This window comes from Kogia breviceps, chromosome 10 (assembly GCF_026419965.1).
Source record: "Kogia breviceps isolate mKogBre1 chromosome 10, mKogBre1 haplotype 1, whole genome shotgun sequence".
NCBI lineage: Eukaryota > Metazoa > Chordata > Mammalia > Artiodactyla > Physeteridae > Kogia > Kogia breviceps.
Window position 1 is genome coordinate 83,293,569 of NC_081319.1, and position 14,468 is coordinate 83,308,036.

The window sequence follows — 14,468 nt, forward strand, 5'->3', positions numbered from 1 at the left end:
TGTTATAGCAGCCCGAATGGACGAAGACAGTTTGCAAATATGTTCTCCCACTCTGTTGATTATTTTGTTTTGTCGATTATTTCCTTTTCGGTGCAGAAGCTTTTTATTTTGATGTAGTCCTACTTGTTTATTTTTGTTTTTAGTTTTCTGTGCTTTTGGTGTTATATCCAAAAAATCATTGCCAAGAATAGTGTCAAGGACCTTTTTTCCTGTTTTCTTCTAGGAGTTTTACAGTTTCAGGTCTTATGTTTAGGTCTTCAATGCATTTTGAGTTAATTTTTTTGAGTTGTATAAAATAGGGATGCAGTTTCATTCATTCTTTTTTTTTTAACATCTTTATTTGAGTATAACTGTTTTACAATAGTGTGTTAGTTTCTCCTTTACAACAAAGTGAATCAGTTATACATATACATATGTTCTCATATCTCTTCCCTCTTGCATCACCCTCCCTCCCACCCTCCCTATCCCACCCCTCTACGTGGTCACAAAGCACAGAGGTGAACTCCCTGTGCTACGCGGCAGCTTCCCACTAGCTATCTAATTTACATTTGGTAGTGTGTATATGTCCCTGCCACTCTCTCACATCGTCACCGCTTGCCCTTCCCCCTCCCCATATCCTCAAGTCCATGCTCTAGTAGGTCTGTGTTTTATTCCCGTCCTACCACTAATCTCTTCATGACATTTTTTTTTCTTAGATTCCATATATATGTGTTAGCATACGGTATTTGTTTTTCTCCTTCTGACTTACCTCACTCTGTATGACAGACTCCAGGTCTATCCACCTCATTACAAATAACTCAGTTTCATTTCTTTTTATGGCTGAGTAATATTCCATTGTATATATGTGCCACATCTTCTTTATCCATTCATCTGTTGATGGACACTTAGGTTGCTTCCATGTCCTGGCTATCATAAATAGAGCTGCAATAAACATTTTGGTACATGACTCTTTTTGAATTATCGTTTTCTCAGGGTATATGCCTAGTAGTGGGATTGCAGGGTCGTATGGTAGTTCTATTTGTAGTTTTTTAAGGAAGCTCCATACTGTTCTCCATAGTGGCTGTACCAATTTACATTCCCACCAGCAGTGCAAGAGTGTTCCCTTTTCTCCACACCCTCTCCAGCATTTATTGTTTCTAGAGTTTTTGATGATGGCCAATCTGACCGGTGTGAGATGATATCTCATTGTAGTTTTGATTTGCATTTCTCTAATGATTAGTGATGTTGAGCATTCTTTCATGTGTTTGTTGGCAATCTGTATATCTTCTTTGGAGAAATGTCTGTTTAGTTCTTCTGCCCATTTTTGGATTGGGTTGTTTGTTATTGAGCTGCCTGAGTTGCTTATAAATTTTGGATAGTAATCCTTTGTCAGTTGCTTCATTTGCAAATATTTTCTCCCATTCTGAGGGTTGTCTTTTGGTCTTGTTTATGGTATCCTTTGCTGTGCAAAAGCTTTTAAGTTTCATTAGATCCCATTTGTTTATTTTTGTTTTGATTTCCATTTCTCTAGGAGATGGGTCAAAAAGGATCTTGCTGTGATTGATGTCATAGAGTGTTCTGCCTATGTTTTCCTCTAAGAGTTTGATAGTGTCTGGCCTTACATTTAGGTCTTTAACCCATTTTGAGTTTATTTTTGTGTGTGGTGTTAGGGAGTGTTCTAATGTCATACTTCTACAGGTAGCTGTCCAGTTTTCCCAGCACCACTTATTGAAGAGGCTGTCTTTTCTCCACTGTGTTTCCTTCCCTCCTTTATCAAAGATAAGGTGACCATATGTGTGTGGGTTTATCTCTGGGCTTTCTATCCTGTTCCATTGATCTGTATTTCTGTTTTTGTGCCAGTACCATACTGTCTTGATTACTGTGGCCTTGTAGTATAGTCTGAAGTCAGGGAGCCTGATTCCTCCAGCTCCATTTTTCGTTCTCAAGATTGCTTTGGCTATTTCGGGGTCTTTTGTGTTTCCATACAAATTGTGAAATTCTTTGTTCTAGTTCTGTAAAAAATGCCAGTGATAATTTGATAGGGATTGCATTGAATCTGTAGATTGCTTTGGGTAATAGAGTCATTTTCACTATGTTGATTCTTCTAATCCAAGAACATGGTATATTTCTCCACCTATTTGTGTCATCTTTAATTTCTTTCATCAGTGTCTTATAGTTTTCTGCATACAAGTCTTTTGTCTCCTTAGGTAGGTTTATTCCTAGATATTTTATTCTTTTTGTTGCAGTGGTAAATGGGAGTGTTTTCTTAATTTCATTCTCAGATTTTTCATCATTAGTGTATAAGGATGCCAGAGATTTCTGTGCATTAATTTTGTATCCTGCTACTTTACCAAATTCATTGATTAGCTCTAGTAGTTTTCTGGTAGCATCCTTAGTATTCTCTATGTATAGTATCATGTCATCTGCAAACAGTGACAGCTTTACTTCTTCTTTTCCTATTTGGATTCCTTTTATTTCTTTATTTTCTCTAATTGCTGTGGCTAGAACTTCCAAAACTAGGTTGAATAAGAGAGGTGAGAGTGGGCTTTCTTTTTTTTTAATAGATCTTTATTGGAGTATAATTGCTTCACAATACTGTGTTAGTTTCTGTTGTACGACAGAGTTAATCAGCCATATGCATACATATATCCCCATATCCCCTCCCTCTTGAGCCTCTATCCCACCCCTCTAGGTTGTCACAAAGCACCAAGCTGATCTCCCTGTGCTATGCTGCTGCTTCGCACTAGCTAACTGTTATATGTTGATGCTACTTTCACTTCGCCCCAGCTCCCCTCCACCGCCATGTCCTCAAGTCTATTCTCAATGTCTGCATCTTTATTCCTGCCCTGCCACTGGGTTCATCAGTGCCATTTTTTTTTTAGATTGCATATATATGCATTAGTATACAGTATTTGTTTTTCTCTTTCTGACTTACTTCACTCTGTATGACAGACTCTAGGTCCATCCACCTCACTACAGATAACTCAGTTTCGTTTCTTTTTATGGCTGAGTAATATTCCATTGTATATATGTGCCACATCTTCTTTAGCCATTCATCTATCTATAGACATTTAGGTTGCTTCCACATCCTGGCTATTGTAAACAGTGCTTCAGTGAACATTGTGGTACATACGTCTCTTTTTGAATTATGGTTTTCTCAGGGCATATGCCCAGTAGTGGGATTGCTGGGTCATATGGTAGTTCTACTTTAGTTTTTTAAGAAACCTCTGTACTGTTCTCCATAGTGGTTGTATCAATTTACATTCCCACCAACAGTGTAGGAGGGTTCCCTTTTCACCACACCCATTCCAGCATTTGTTGTTCTAGATTTTTTGATAATGGCCATTCTGACTGGTGTGAGGTGATACCTCTTTGTAGTTTCAATTTGCATTTCTCTAATAATTAGTGATGCTGAGCATCTTTTCATGTGCCTCTTGGCCATCTGTATATCTTCTTTGGTGAAATGTCTATTTAGGTCTTCCACCCTTTTTTTTTTCTTGTGGTACGCGGGCCTCTCCCTGTTGTGGTCTCTCCCGTTGCGGAGCACAGGCTCTGGACGCGCAGGCTCAGCGGCCATGGCTCATGGGCCTAGCCGCTCCACAGTATGTGGGATCTTCCCGGACTGGGGCACGAACCCGTTGCCCCTGCATTGGCAGGCAGACTCTCAACCACTGCGCCACCAGGGAAGCCCCACCCATTTTTTAATTGGATTGTTTTTTTTTTGATATTGAGCTCCCTGAGCTGTTTGTATATTTTAGAGATTAATCCTTTGTCCATTGTTTCATTTGCAAATATGTTCTCCCATTCTGAGGGTTGTCTTTTTGTCTTGTTTATGTTTTCCTTTGCTGTGCAAAAACTCTCAAGTTTCATTAGGTCCCATTTGTTTATTTTTAAAATTTTCATTACTCTAGGAGGTGGGTCAAAAAAGATCTTTCTGTGGTTTATGTCAGAGTGTTTTTCCTATGTTTTCCTCTAAGTTTTATAGTGCCTGATCTTACATTTAGGTCTTTAATCCATTTTGAGTTTATTTTTGTGTATGGTGTTAGGGAGTGTTCTAATTTCATTCTTTTACATGTAGCTGTCCAGTTTTCCCAGCACCACTTATTGAAGAGGCTGTCTTTTCTCCATTGTATGTTCTTGCCTCCTTTGTCGTAAATTAGGTGACTCTATGTGCGTGGGTCTATATCCGGGCTTTCTATGCCATACCATTGATCTATATTTCTGCTTTTGTGCCAGTACCATACTTTCTTGATTACTATAGCTTTGTAGTAAGTCAGAAGTCAGGGAGCCTGATTCCTCCAGCTCCGTTTTTCTTTCTCAAGATTGCTTTGACTATTCAGGGTCTTTTGTGTCTCCATACGAACTGTAAAATTTTTTGTTCTAATTCTGTGAAGAATGCCATTGGTAGTTTGATATGGATTGCATTGAATCTGTAGATTGCTTTGGGTAGTATAGTCATTTTCACAATATTGATTCTTCCAATCCGAGAACATGGTATATTTCTCCATCTGCTTCTCTCATCTTTGATTTCTTTCATTAGTGTTTTATAGTTTTCTGAGTACAAGTCTTTCGCCTCTTTAGGTAGGTTTATTCCTACCTAAAGGAATTGTTGCGTTGGTAAATGGGATTGTCTTCTCAATTTCTCTTTCTGATTTTTCATTGTTAGTGTATAGGAATGCCAGAGATTTCTGTGCATTAATTTTGTATCCTGCAACCTTACCAAATTCATTGATTAGTTCTAGTAGTTTTCTGGTGGTATCTGTAGGATTTTCTGTGTATCATGTCATCTGCAAACAGTGACAGTTTTACTTCTTTTCCAATTCCTTTTATTTCTTTTTCTTCTCTGATTGCCTTGGCTAGGGCTTCCAAAACTATCTTGAATAATAGTGGTGAGAGTGGACATCCTTGTCTTGTTCCTGATCTTAGTGGAAATGCTTTCAGTTTTTCATCATTGAGTATGATGTTTGCTGTGGGTTTGTCATATATGGCCTTTATCATGTTGAGGTAGGTTCCCTCTGTACCCATTTTCTAAAGAGTTTTTATCATAAATGGGTGTTGAATTTTGTCAAAAGCTTTTTCTGCATCTATTGAGATGATCATATGGTTTTTATTCCTTAATTTGTTAATATGGTGTATCACATTGATTGACTTATGTATACTGAAGAATCCTTGCATCCCTGGGATAAATCCCACTTGATCATGGTTTATGATCCTTTTAATACGTTGTTGGATTCTGTTAGGTAGTATTTTGTTCAGGAGTTTTTCATCTATGTTCATCAGTGATATTGGTCTGTAATATTCTTTTTTTGTGCTATCTTTTTCTGGTTTTGGTATCAGGGTGGTGGTGGCTTCATAGAATGAATTTGGGAGTGTTACTCCCTCTGCAATGTTTTGGAAGAGTTTGAGAAGGATCAGTGTTAGCTCTTCTCTAAATGTTTGATAGAATTCGCCTGTGAAGCCATCTGGCCCTGGACTTTTGTTTGTTGGAAGATTTTTAATTACAGTTTCAATTTTATTACTTGTGATATGTCTGTTTATATTTTCTAATCCTTCCTGGTTCAGTCTTGGGAAATTGTACCTTTCCAAGAATTTGTCCATTTCTTCGTGGTTGTCCATTTTATTGGCATATAGTTGTTTGTAGTAGTCTCTTATAATCCTTTGTATTTCTGCAGTGTCAGTTATGATTTCTCCTTTTTCGTTTCTAATTTTATTGATTTGTGTCCTGTCTCTTTTTTTCTTGATGACTCTGGCTAAGGGTTTATCAATTTTATCTTCTCAAAGAACCAGCTTTTAGTTTTATTGATCTTTGCTATTGTTTTCTTTGTTTCTGTTTCATTTATTTCTGCTCTGATCTTTATGATTTCTTTCCTTCTACTGACTTTGGGTTTTCTTTGTTCTTCTTTCTGTAGTTGCTTTAGGTGTAGGGTTAGATTGTTTATTTGAGATTTTTCTTGTTTCTTGAGGTGAGATTGAATTGCTATAAACTTCCCTCTTAGAACTGCTTTTTCTGTGTCCCATAGGTTTTGGATTGTCGTGTTTTCATTGTCATTTGTTTCTGTGTATTTTTTCATTTCTTCTTTGATTTCTTCAGTGATCTCTTGGTTATTTAGTAGCGTACTGTTTAGCCTCCATGTATTTGTGTTTTTACAGTTTTTTTTTTCCTGTAATTGATTTCCAGTCTCATAGCGTTGTGGTCAGAAAAGATGCTTGATATGATTTCAATTTTCTTAAATTTTCTGAGGCTTGACTTGTGACCCAAGATGTGATCTATCCTGGAGAATCTTCTGTGTGCACTTGAAAAGAAAGTGTATTCTGCTACTTTCAGGTGGAATGTTCTTATAAATATCAATTAAACCTATCTGGTCTGTTGTGTCATTTAAAGCTCGTGTTTCCTTATTTATTTTCTGTTTGATCTGTCCTTTGGTGTGAGTGGGGTGTTAAAGTCCCCTACTGTTATTGTGTTACTGTTGATTTCCCCTTTCATGGTTGTTAGCATTTGCCTTAGGTATTGGGGTGTTCCTGTGTTGGGTGCATAAACATTTACAATTGTTATATCTTCTACTTGGATTGATCCTTTGATCATTATGTACTGTCCTTCCTTATCTTTTGTAACAGTCTTTATTTTAAAGTCTATTTTATCTGATATGAGTATTGCTACTCCAGCTTTCTTTTGATTTGCATTTGCATGGAGTATCTTTTTCCATCCCTTCACTTTCAGTCTGTATGTGTCCCTAGGTCTGAAGTGGGTCTCTTGTAGACGGCATATATATGGGCCTGTTTTTGTATCCCTTCAGCCAGTCTGTGTCTTTTGGTTGGGGCATTTAATCCATTTACATTCAAAGGTATTATCGACATATATGTTCCTATTAACATTTTCTTAATTGTTTTTAGTTTGTTTTTGTGGGTCTTTTTCTTCTCTTGTGTTTCCTGCCTAGAGAAGTTTCTTTAGCATTTGTTGTAAAGCTGATTTGGTAGTGCTGAATTCTCTTAGCTTTTGCTTCTCTGAAAAGCTTTTGATTTTTCCTTCGAATCTGAATGAGATCCTTGCTGGGTAGAGTAATCTTGGTTGTACGTTTTTCTCTTTCATCACTTTAAGTATATCCTGCCACTCCCTTCTGGCCTGCAGAGTTTCTGCTGAAAAATCAGCGGATAGCCTTATGGGGATTCCTCTGTATGTTATTTTTTGTTTTTCCCTTGCTACTTTTAATATTTTTCCTTTGAATTTAATTTTTGTTAGTTTGATTAATATGTGTCTTGGTGTGTTTCTCCTAGGGTTTATCCTGTATGGGACTCTCTGTGCTTCGTGGATTTGGGTGACTATTTCCTTTCCCATGTTAGGGAAGTTTTCAACTATAATGTCTTCAAATATTTTCTCAGACACTTTCTTTTTCTCCTCTTCTTCTGGGACCCCTATAATTTGAATGTTGGTGCGTTTAGTGTTGTCCCAGAGGTCTCTGAGATTGTCTTCAATTCTTTTCATTCTTTTTTGTTTATTCTGCTTCTCAGCAGTTATTTCCACCATTTTGTCTTCCAGCTCACTTATTCGTTCTTCTACCTCAGTTACTCTGTTATTGATTCCTTCTAGTGTATTTTTCATTTCAGTTATGTGTTGTTCATCTCTGTTTCTTCTTTAGTTCTTCTAGATCTTTGTTAAACATTTCTTGTATTTTCTCAATCCATGCCTCCATTCTATTTCTGAGATTCTGGATCACGTTTACTATCATTACTCTGAATTCTTTTTCAGGTAGATTGCCTATTTCCTCTTCATTTATTTGGTCTTGTAGGTTTTTACCTTGCTCCTTCATCTGTGACATATTTTTTTGTCATCTCATTTTTTTTTTTTTTTTTTTATGTGTGGGATTATGTTCCTGTCTTACTGGTTGTTTGGCCTGAGGCTTCCAACAATGGAGTTTGTAGGCTGTTGGGTAGGGCTGGGTCTTGGTGCCAAGATGAGGACCTCCAGGAGACCTCACTCCGATGAGTATTCTCTGGGGTCTGAGGTTATCTGTTAGTCCAGTGGTTCAGCCTCAGAGCTCCCACCACAGGAGCTTTGGCCTGACCCCTGGCTCGTGATCCAAGATCCCACAAGCTGCGCGGGGCGGCAAACAAAAGAAAAGAGAACAATAACAAAGTAAAAAATATAGGGCTTCCCTGGTGGCGCAGTGGTTGAGGGTCTGCCTGCCAATGCAGGGGACACAGGTTCGTGCCCCGGTCCGGGAAGATCCCACATGCCGCAGAGCGGCTGGGCCCATGAGCCATGGCTGCTGAGCCTGCGCATCCAGAGCCTGTGCTCCGCAACGGGAGAGGCCACAACAGTGAGAGGCCAGCGTACCAAAAAAAAAAACCTATATATATATATATATATATATATATATATATATATATATAAAATTAGACTAGGAAACTAACAGATATGTTAGAAAGAATATAAAAATTAAAATATAGATGAAACAACAACCAGAAGGTAAAACAGAACCACAATAGTAAAAAAGAGGAGGAGAAAAATAAAAATTAAAATAAAAAAGGTGGAAAAGGCCTTGACTGTGGAGGGTGGGGCCTAAGCAGGGGTGGGGTTTGGGTGGTGGGCAGGGCCTATGCTTAGGACCCACAGGGCTGGAAAAGGTCTTGGAGTCTGTTGGGGGTGGGGCTTAGGCTTAACAGAGGGGGCCCAGGCGTCCCTCCTGCCTCTGGTCTCAGAGGGCAGGGGACCCCACCTGGGAGCCCAGCAGGCTTCCTGGGCTCGAGCTGGTGCGGCAGACACCCACCGGTCCTGGAGGGACCCTCCCACCTGCCTCTCCTGTTCTCTCCCTACACCCCCAGGGCCACCTTGGCCTGCAGGGGTCCTCTGAGGGCATAGGACCTGGCCTGAGAGTTGGGCAGACTTCCCTAGCCAATTGGGCAGGGGGAATGCTGGGCACGCTCCCCCCGATCTGAGCCCCTGAGGGTCCCTCCAGGAGTGCAAACCCCTCCCCCTTTTCAGCTGCCCCTCAGGAGCTCTGGTCCTGTCTGGCCTCCACTTCTCCCCACTCAGTCCCCTGACATCCTACCAGTTCACTTGGGGGTTCTTCCTATCTCCTTGGGCGTCGAGGTCCCTCACCAGCATCCAGCAGGCACCCTAGTTGTGGGGAGACGGGAACTCTGTGTCTTCCCATACTGCCATCTTGACTCCACCCCAGTTTCATTCTTTTGCATGTGGATATCCAGTTTTCCCAGCACCATTTACTGAAGACTATCCTTTCTCCATTGTGTATTCTTGGCACCCTTGTTAAAGATTAGTTGACCATATATGTGTGGGCTTATTTCTGGGCTCTCTGTTCTATTCCATTGGTCTATGTGTCTGTTTTTATAGCAGTTCCATACTGATTTGATTACTATAGCTTTGTAATACGGTTGGAAATCAGGAATTGTGATGCCTCCAGCTTTGTTCTTCTTTCTCAATATTGCTTTGGCTACTTGGGGTTTTATTTTGTTTTTTGTAGTTCCATACAAATTTTAGGATTTTTTTTTCTGTGAAAAATGCCATTGGAATTTTGGTGGGGATTGCATTGAATCTATAGATGGCTTTGCGTAGTATGAACATTTTAACAGTGTTAATTCTTCCAATTCAAGAACACAAAATATCTTTCCATTTGCCTTCTTCAGTTTCTTTGATCAATGTCTTACAGTTTTCACTGTATAGGCCTTTCACCTCCTCAGTTAAATTTATTACTAAGTAATTTTTAAAAAGCTATTGTAAATAAAATTGTCTTCTTAATTTTTCTTTCGATAGTTCATTGTTAGTATATAGAAAAGCAACTAAGTTTTTAATAAATTTTATTTATTTTATTTTTGGCTGCATTGGGTCTTTGTTGCTGCACATGGGCTTTCTCTAGTTGCAACAAGTGGGGGGCTACTCTGTTGCGGTGCACGGGCTTCTCATTGCAGTGGCTTCTCTTGTTGCAGAGCATGGGCTCTAAGTGTGCGGGCTCCAGCAGTTGTGGCACACAGACTCAGTAGTTGTGGCTCATGGGCTCTAGAGTGCAGGTTCAGTAGTTGTGGCGCACAGGCTTTGTTGCTCTGCGGCATGTGGGATCCTCCCGGAAGAGGGCTCGAACCCGTGTCCCCTGCACTGGCAGGTGGATTCTTAACCACTGTGCCACCAGGGAAGTTCAAAAGCAACTAATTGTTGTATGTTAGTTTTGTATACTGAATTTGTTGATTACTTCTAACAGTTTTTTGGTAGTCTTTAGCATTTTCTAAAGACTAATATATGGTATTAAGATCATGTCATCTGGAAACAGAAAGTTTTACTTCCTCCTTTCCTATTTGTATGCCTTTCATTTCTTTTTCTTGCCTAATTTCTCTATCTAGGTCTGTGTTGAATAGAAGTGGCAAGAGTAGGCATCTTTGTCTTGTTCCTGATCTTACAGAGTGGGCATCATTGTCTTGTTCACTACTGGGTATGATGTTAGCTAGGGGCTTGTCATGTGTGGCCTTTATAACATTGAGGTACATTCTTTCTATACCTAATTTGTTGAGAGTTTTCATCATGAAAGGATGTTGAATTTTGTCAGATGCTTTTTCTGTATTTATTGAGATGATCATACGATTTTTATTCTTCATTCTGTTAATGTGGTGTATTGATTTGTGTATGTTGAATCATCCTTGCATAGTAAGGATAAATCCCACTTGATCATGATGTACAATCCTTTTAATGTGCTGTTGAATTCAGTGTGCTAGTGTTTTGTTGAGGACTTTTGTGTTCACCAGGGATATTGGTCCGTAATTTTCTTTTCTTGTAGTGTCCTTGTTTGGCATTGATGTCAAAGTAATGCTGGCCTTGTAGTATGAATTTGGGGGTGTTTCCTCCTCTTCAGTTTTTTGGAGGAGTTTGAGAAGGATTGGTATTAATTCTTCTTTAAATGTTTGGTACAGTTCACCATGAAACTGTCTGGTCCTGGGCTTTTCTTTGTTGGGAGAGTTTTGACTACTGATTAAATCTCCTTACTTGTTATTGGTCTGTTCAGATTTTCTATTTCTTCATGATTCAGGCTTGGTAGGTTGTATGTTTCCAGGAATTTATCCATTTCTTCCAGGTTATCCAATCTGTTGACGTGTAACTGTTCATAGTAGTCTCTTCTAATCCTTGGTATTTCTGTGGTATTAGTTGTAATGTCTCCTCTCATTTCTGATTTTATGTCTTTTCTCTTTTTTAAAAAATTGGTCAAGCTAAAAGTTTGTCAGTTTTGTTTCTCTTTTTTAAAAAAAACAGCTCTTAGTTTCACTGATCTTTTCTATAATTTTTCTAGTCTCTCCTTTATTTCTGCTCTGATCTTTATTATTTCCCTTCTTCTGCTAACTTCAGGCTTAGTTTTTTTCTTATTCTACTTCCTTGAGTCAAGTATAAACTAGTTTGTTTATTTGAGATCTTTCTTTTTTCTATTATTTATTTATTTTGCCTGTACCATGCAGCTTGTAGGATCTTCAGTCCCCCACCAGGGATTGAACCCAGGCCACAGAAGTGAAAGCACCAAGTCCTAACCACTGGTCTGCCAGGGAACTCCCTCTTTTTTCTTAATGTAGGCATTTATTACTGTGAACTTCGCTCTTAGCACTGCTTTTTGCTGCATCCCATAAATTTTGGTGTGTAGCACAGGGGACCCTTGAACAACACAGGTTTGAACTGTGTCATCTACTTATATGCACATATTTTCAGTAAATATGTATTATACAACTACACAATCCTTAATGAGTTGAATCTGCAGATACAGTCAGCCCTCTGAATATGTGGTTGTTCCATAAGTTATATGCAGATTTTTGACTGTGCGAAAGGTAGTTGCCCCTAAACCCTGCTTTGTTCAAGGGTCAACTGTAGTTCCATTTTTGCTTCTAGATATTTTGTTTCCCTTTTGATCCTCTTTGATTTCTTCATCATACTATTTTTAAAAAATATTTATTTATTTATTTGGCTGCATCAGGTCTTAGTTGCCCTGCAGCATGTGGGATCTTAGTTCCCCAACCAGGGATCGAACCTGCATCCCCTGCATTGAAAGGCGGATTCTTAACCACTGGACCACCAGGGAAGTCCCCCATCATACTACTTTTAAGCCTGTTTCTAAAACATTTATTTTTAGATGCTGTAACATAAATGATGACAATCATGTGACTCCCACAAACACCAGACTTGAGGGGTGTAGTGGTGGTAGATTTGGCTCTTTGGAGGGGTTTAATAGACAGCGGCAAGGGAGGCTGAGCCTAGTCAGGGTTCCTGATGTGAGCTCAGCCATCTGCCAGCCCCTGCAGGCAAGTGTGTTCAGTTATTGATCAGCTCAGCATCAGAGCTGTTTGTTATCAGATGCTTCCCCTACTTCACCAAGTGAGAACTTCAGTCACTGAGGTAAGACCATTCGAGAATAAATACCACATCCATCCATCTCCTCTCTCCACAGCCAGCAAACGGTAGAGGACCCAGGCGTGCAGGAACTGGAGGCCCTGATAGACACGATCCAGAGGCAAGGGAAAGATCACCCGTGCAAGGACGACATCCTCAAGATGTTTCAAATTTATGACAAGGAAGCTTCAGGACATGTGGACAGGGAGACGTTCTTTAAAATCTGTGACTCTTTTCACCTCCCAGTTGACGATTCCTTGGTTAAAGAGGCAAGTAGGAGTTCCTTTCCGGGGTTGATTGCGGAGGCTGGGCACCGCTCACTCGTTCCCAAAGGCAGTTGCATTTGTATTTTGTTTTAACTGGGGAAGACTTGGAGTGTTCACATCAGATCTGCTGTTCGGTCCTGATTATGGCATTTGCCCTCGACTCTAGCGTCGGCCTCCTTTCCTCACTGCTGCCGTAGGGCATCTCTTTAAGTGGGCAGGAGCCAGACAGCACAGAGTGGCCAGTGAGTCATGTCAGGGCTCAAGGAGGGTGGCTGCCAAGGGCAGATTGAAAAGCTGGACTGAGCAGGATGGTGGGAGCCTTTGACACCTTCACAACCTATGTTTGCCCATCAGTAGGGCTGGCGTGGGAGAGGGCGTGACCGCTGCCCTGGACAGCAGCCTCCGCCAGTAGGGGTCCACGGTCAGCTGCCGGTGGAGGGATGACATGGACGATCTCCTCCGAGAGTTCCCACGAGGGAGCTGCAGAGGGCATTTCATACCTCTTTTTCATTATAAACCCCTTTGACCAGGGTTCCCCTAGAAGTTGGAACAAACTTTCTCCCACAGTTGCCAACGATGGTGGCTAACGTTATTGAGACATTCTCACTGATTAAGAACATTGTGATGCTGTAGTCCTTCTTAATGATACGTTAGCAGAAAGGGATGTTTGGAAGTTAGGACTCATTTAGGGAAGCCTTCCTTCTGTTTGGGGCTAGTGTGACTAGGTTGGAGACGAGGGTTTTTCAGATGGGAACATTAGCAAGGAGTGAGGGAGGCAGGTAGAAGGACAACAGTTCAAGTGGGCCAAACGCCCATCTAGCTTCCCGAGCCTCAGGCTGACAGCACACCCAGCCTTCGATTTCTAAGTCATTTGTGCTATCTGTGACCTGACCTGGGAGAGAGGAGCTGCAGTCAGGGGAGGTGGGACAGGGAAAGCAGGGGCGGGATGGATTTGCACACGTCCTTGAAGCGGCCACAGCCAATCAGCGTGCTTACTGCCGCTCACGGGTGTTTCAGGGGACTTGGTTTGAGCAGTGACATGACTAGATTTTTCTGTTAGGCTGTGATAGCAGCAACCTGCTATTCTAAGTCTTACTCTGTGCTGACTGGATGGACAAAGTCTTGTAATTGAATATAAGAACAAAAATGCTTTGGAAATGACAGTGCTCTTATATATGTTAAACCTGAAACCTCGGGCAGGCCATTTACTCCATCTGAGCTTTGATTTCATGAAGATGGGGATACTCTGACCTACCTACCCGGTTTACGGGATCATTTCAGAATCAGCCGAGGGTATATAAAGCCTGAGCTGGTTTACAAAGGCAGGGGACAGGCACTAAAGAGCGCTCTGCAGCTGAGCTGAAAGCAGCCCATCTGTCTCTCACGGGCTCCCCTTCTCTCCCTCGCAGCTCATCAGGATGTGCTCTCGCGGAGAAGACAAGATTGACTACTGTACCTTTGTCCGTGCTTTCTCCAACTGACCTGCTGAGGACAGAGCGCAGCGCAGTATTTTGAGGTTGGGCCTACGTATACCTGTACTCTTCATAGAGGCATTTACAGAGCTCTTGAAATGATATTTCCTTTTTGGTTCTTTTACCACTGAAGTCTAAATTAAATTGGATCTTGTAGGAGCTAAGGTTGGTGCCTTATTTAGGGAGGGGAGATAGGGGTGTTGTGATGGTTAAGTTTATGTGTCAACTTGACTAGACATGGGTTGCCTGGACATTTCTGGGTGTGTCTGTGAGGCTGTTTCTGGATGAGGTTAATATTTGAGTTGGTGGATGGAGTAAAGCAGATGGCCCTCTCCAATGTGGGTGGGCCCCACACATTCCATTAAAGGCTTGAATAGAACA

General features: G+C 40.8%; 1 protein-coding gene across 7 annotated transcripts in view; it reads left to right on the plus strand.

The window, feature by feature from the left end:
• EFHC1 (EF-hand domain containing 1) overlaps positions 1-14,251 on the plus strand; it is a 73,620-nt gene extending 59,369 nt beyond the window's left edge. For all 7 annotated transcript variants that reach the window (XM_059075327.2, XM_067006377.1, XM_067006381.1 and 4 more), the window contains 2 exons: positions 12,408-12,618; positions 14,025-14,251. In XM_059075327.2, the coding sequence (XP_058931310.1) occupies positions 12,408-12,618; positions 14,025-14,096 (283 nt within the window). In that variant the 3' untranslated portion in view covers positions 14,097-14,251. The remainder of the gene's footprint in view (positions 1-12,407; positions 12,619-14,024) is intronic.
• Positions 14,252-14,468: the final 217 nt, after the last annotated feature.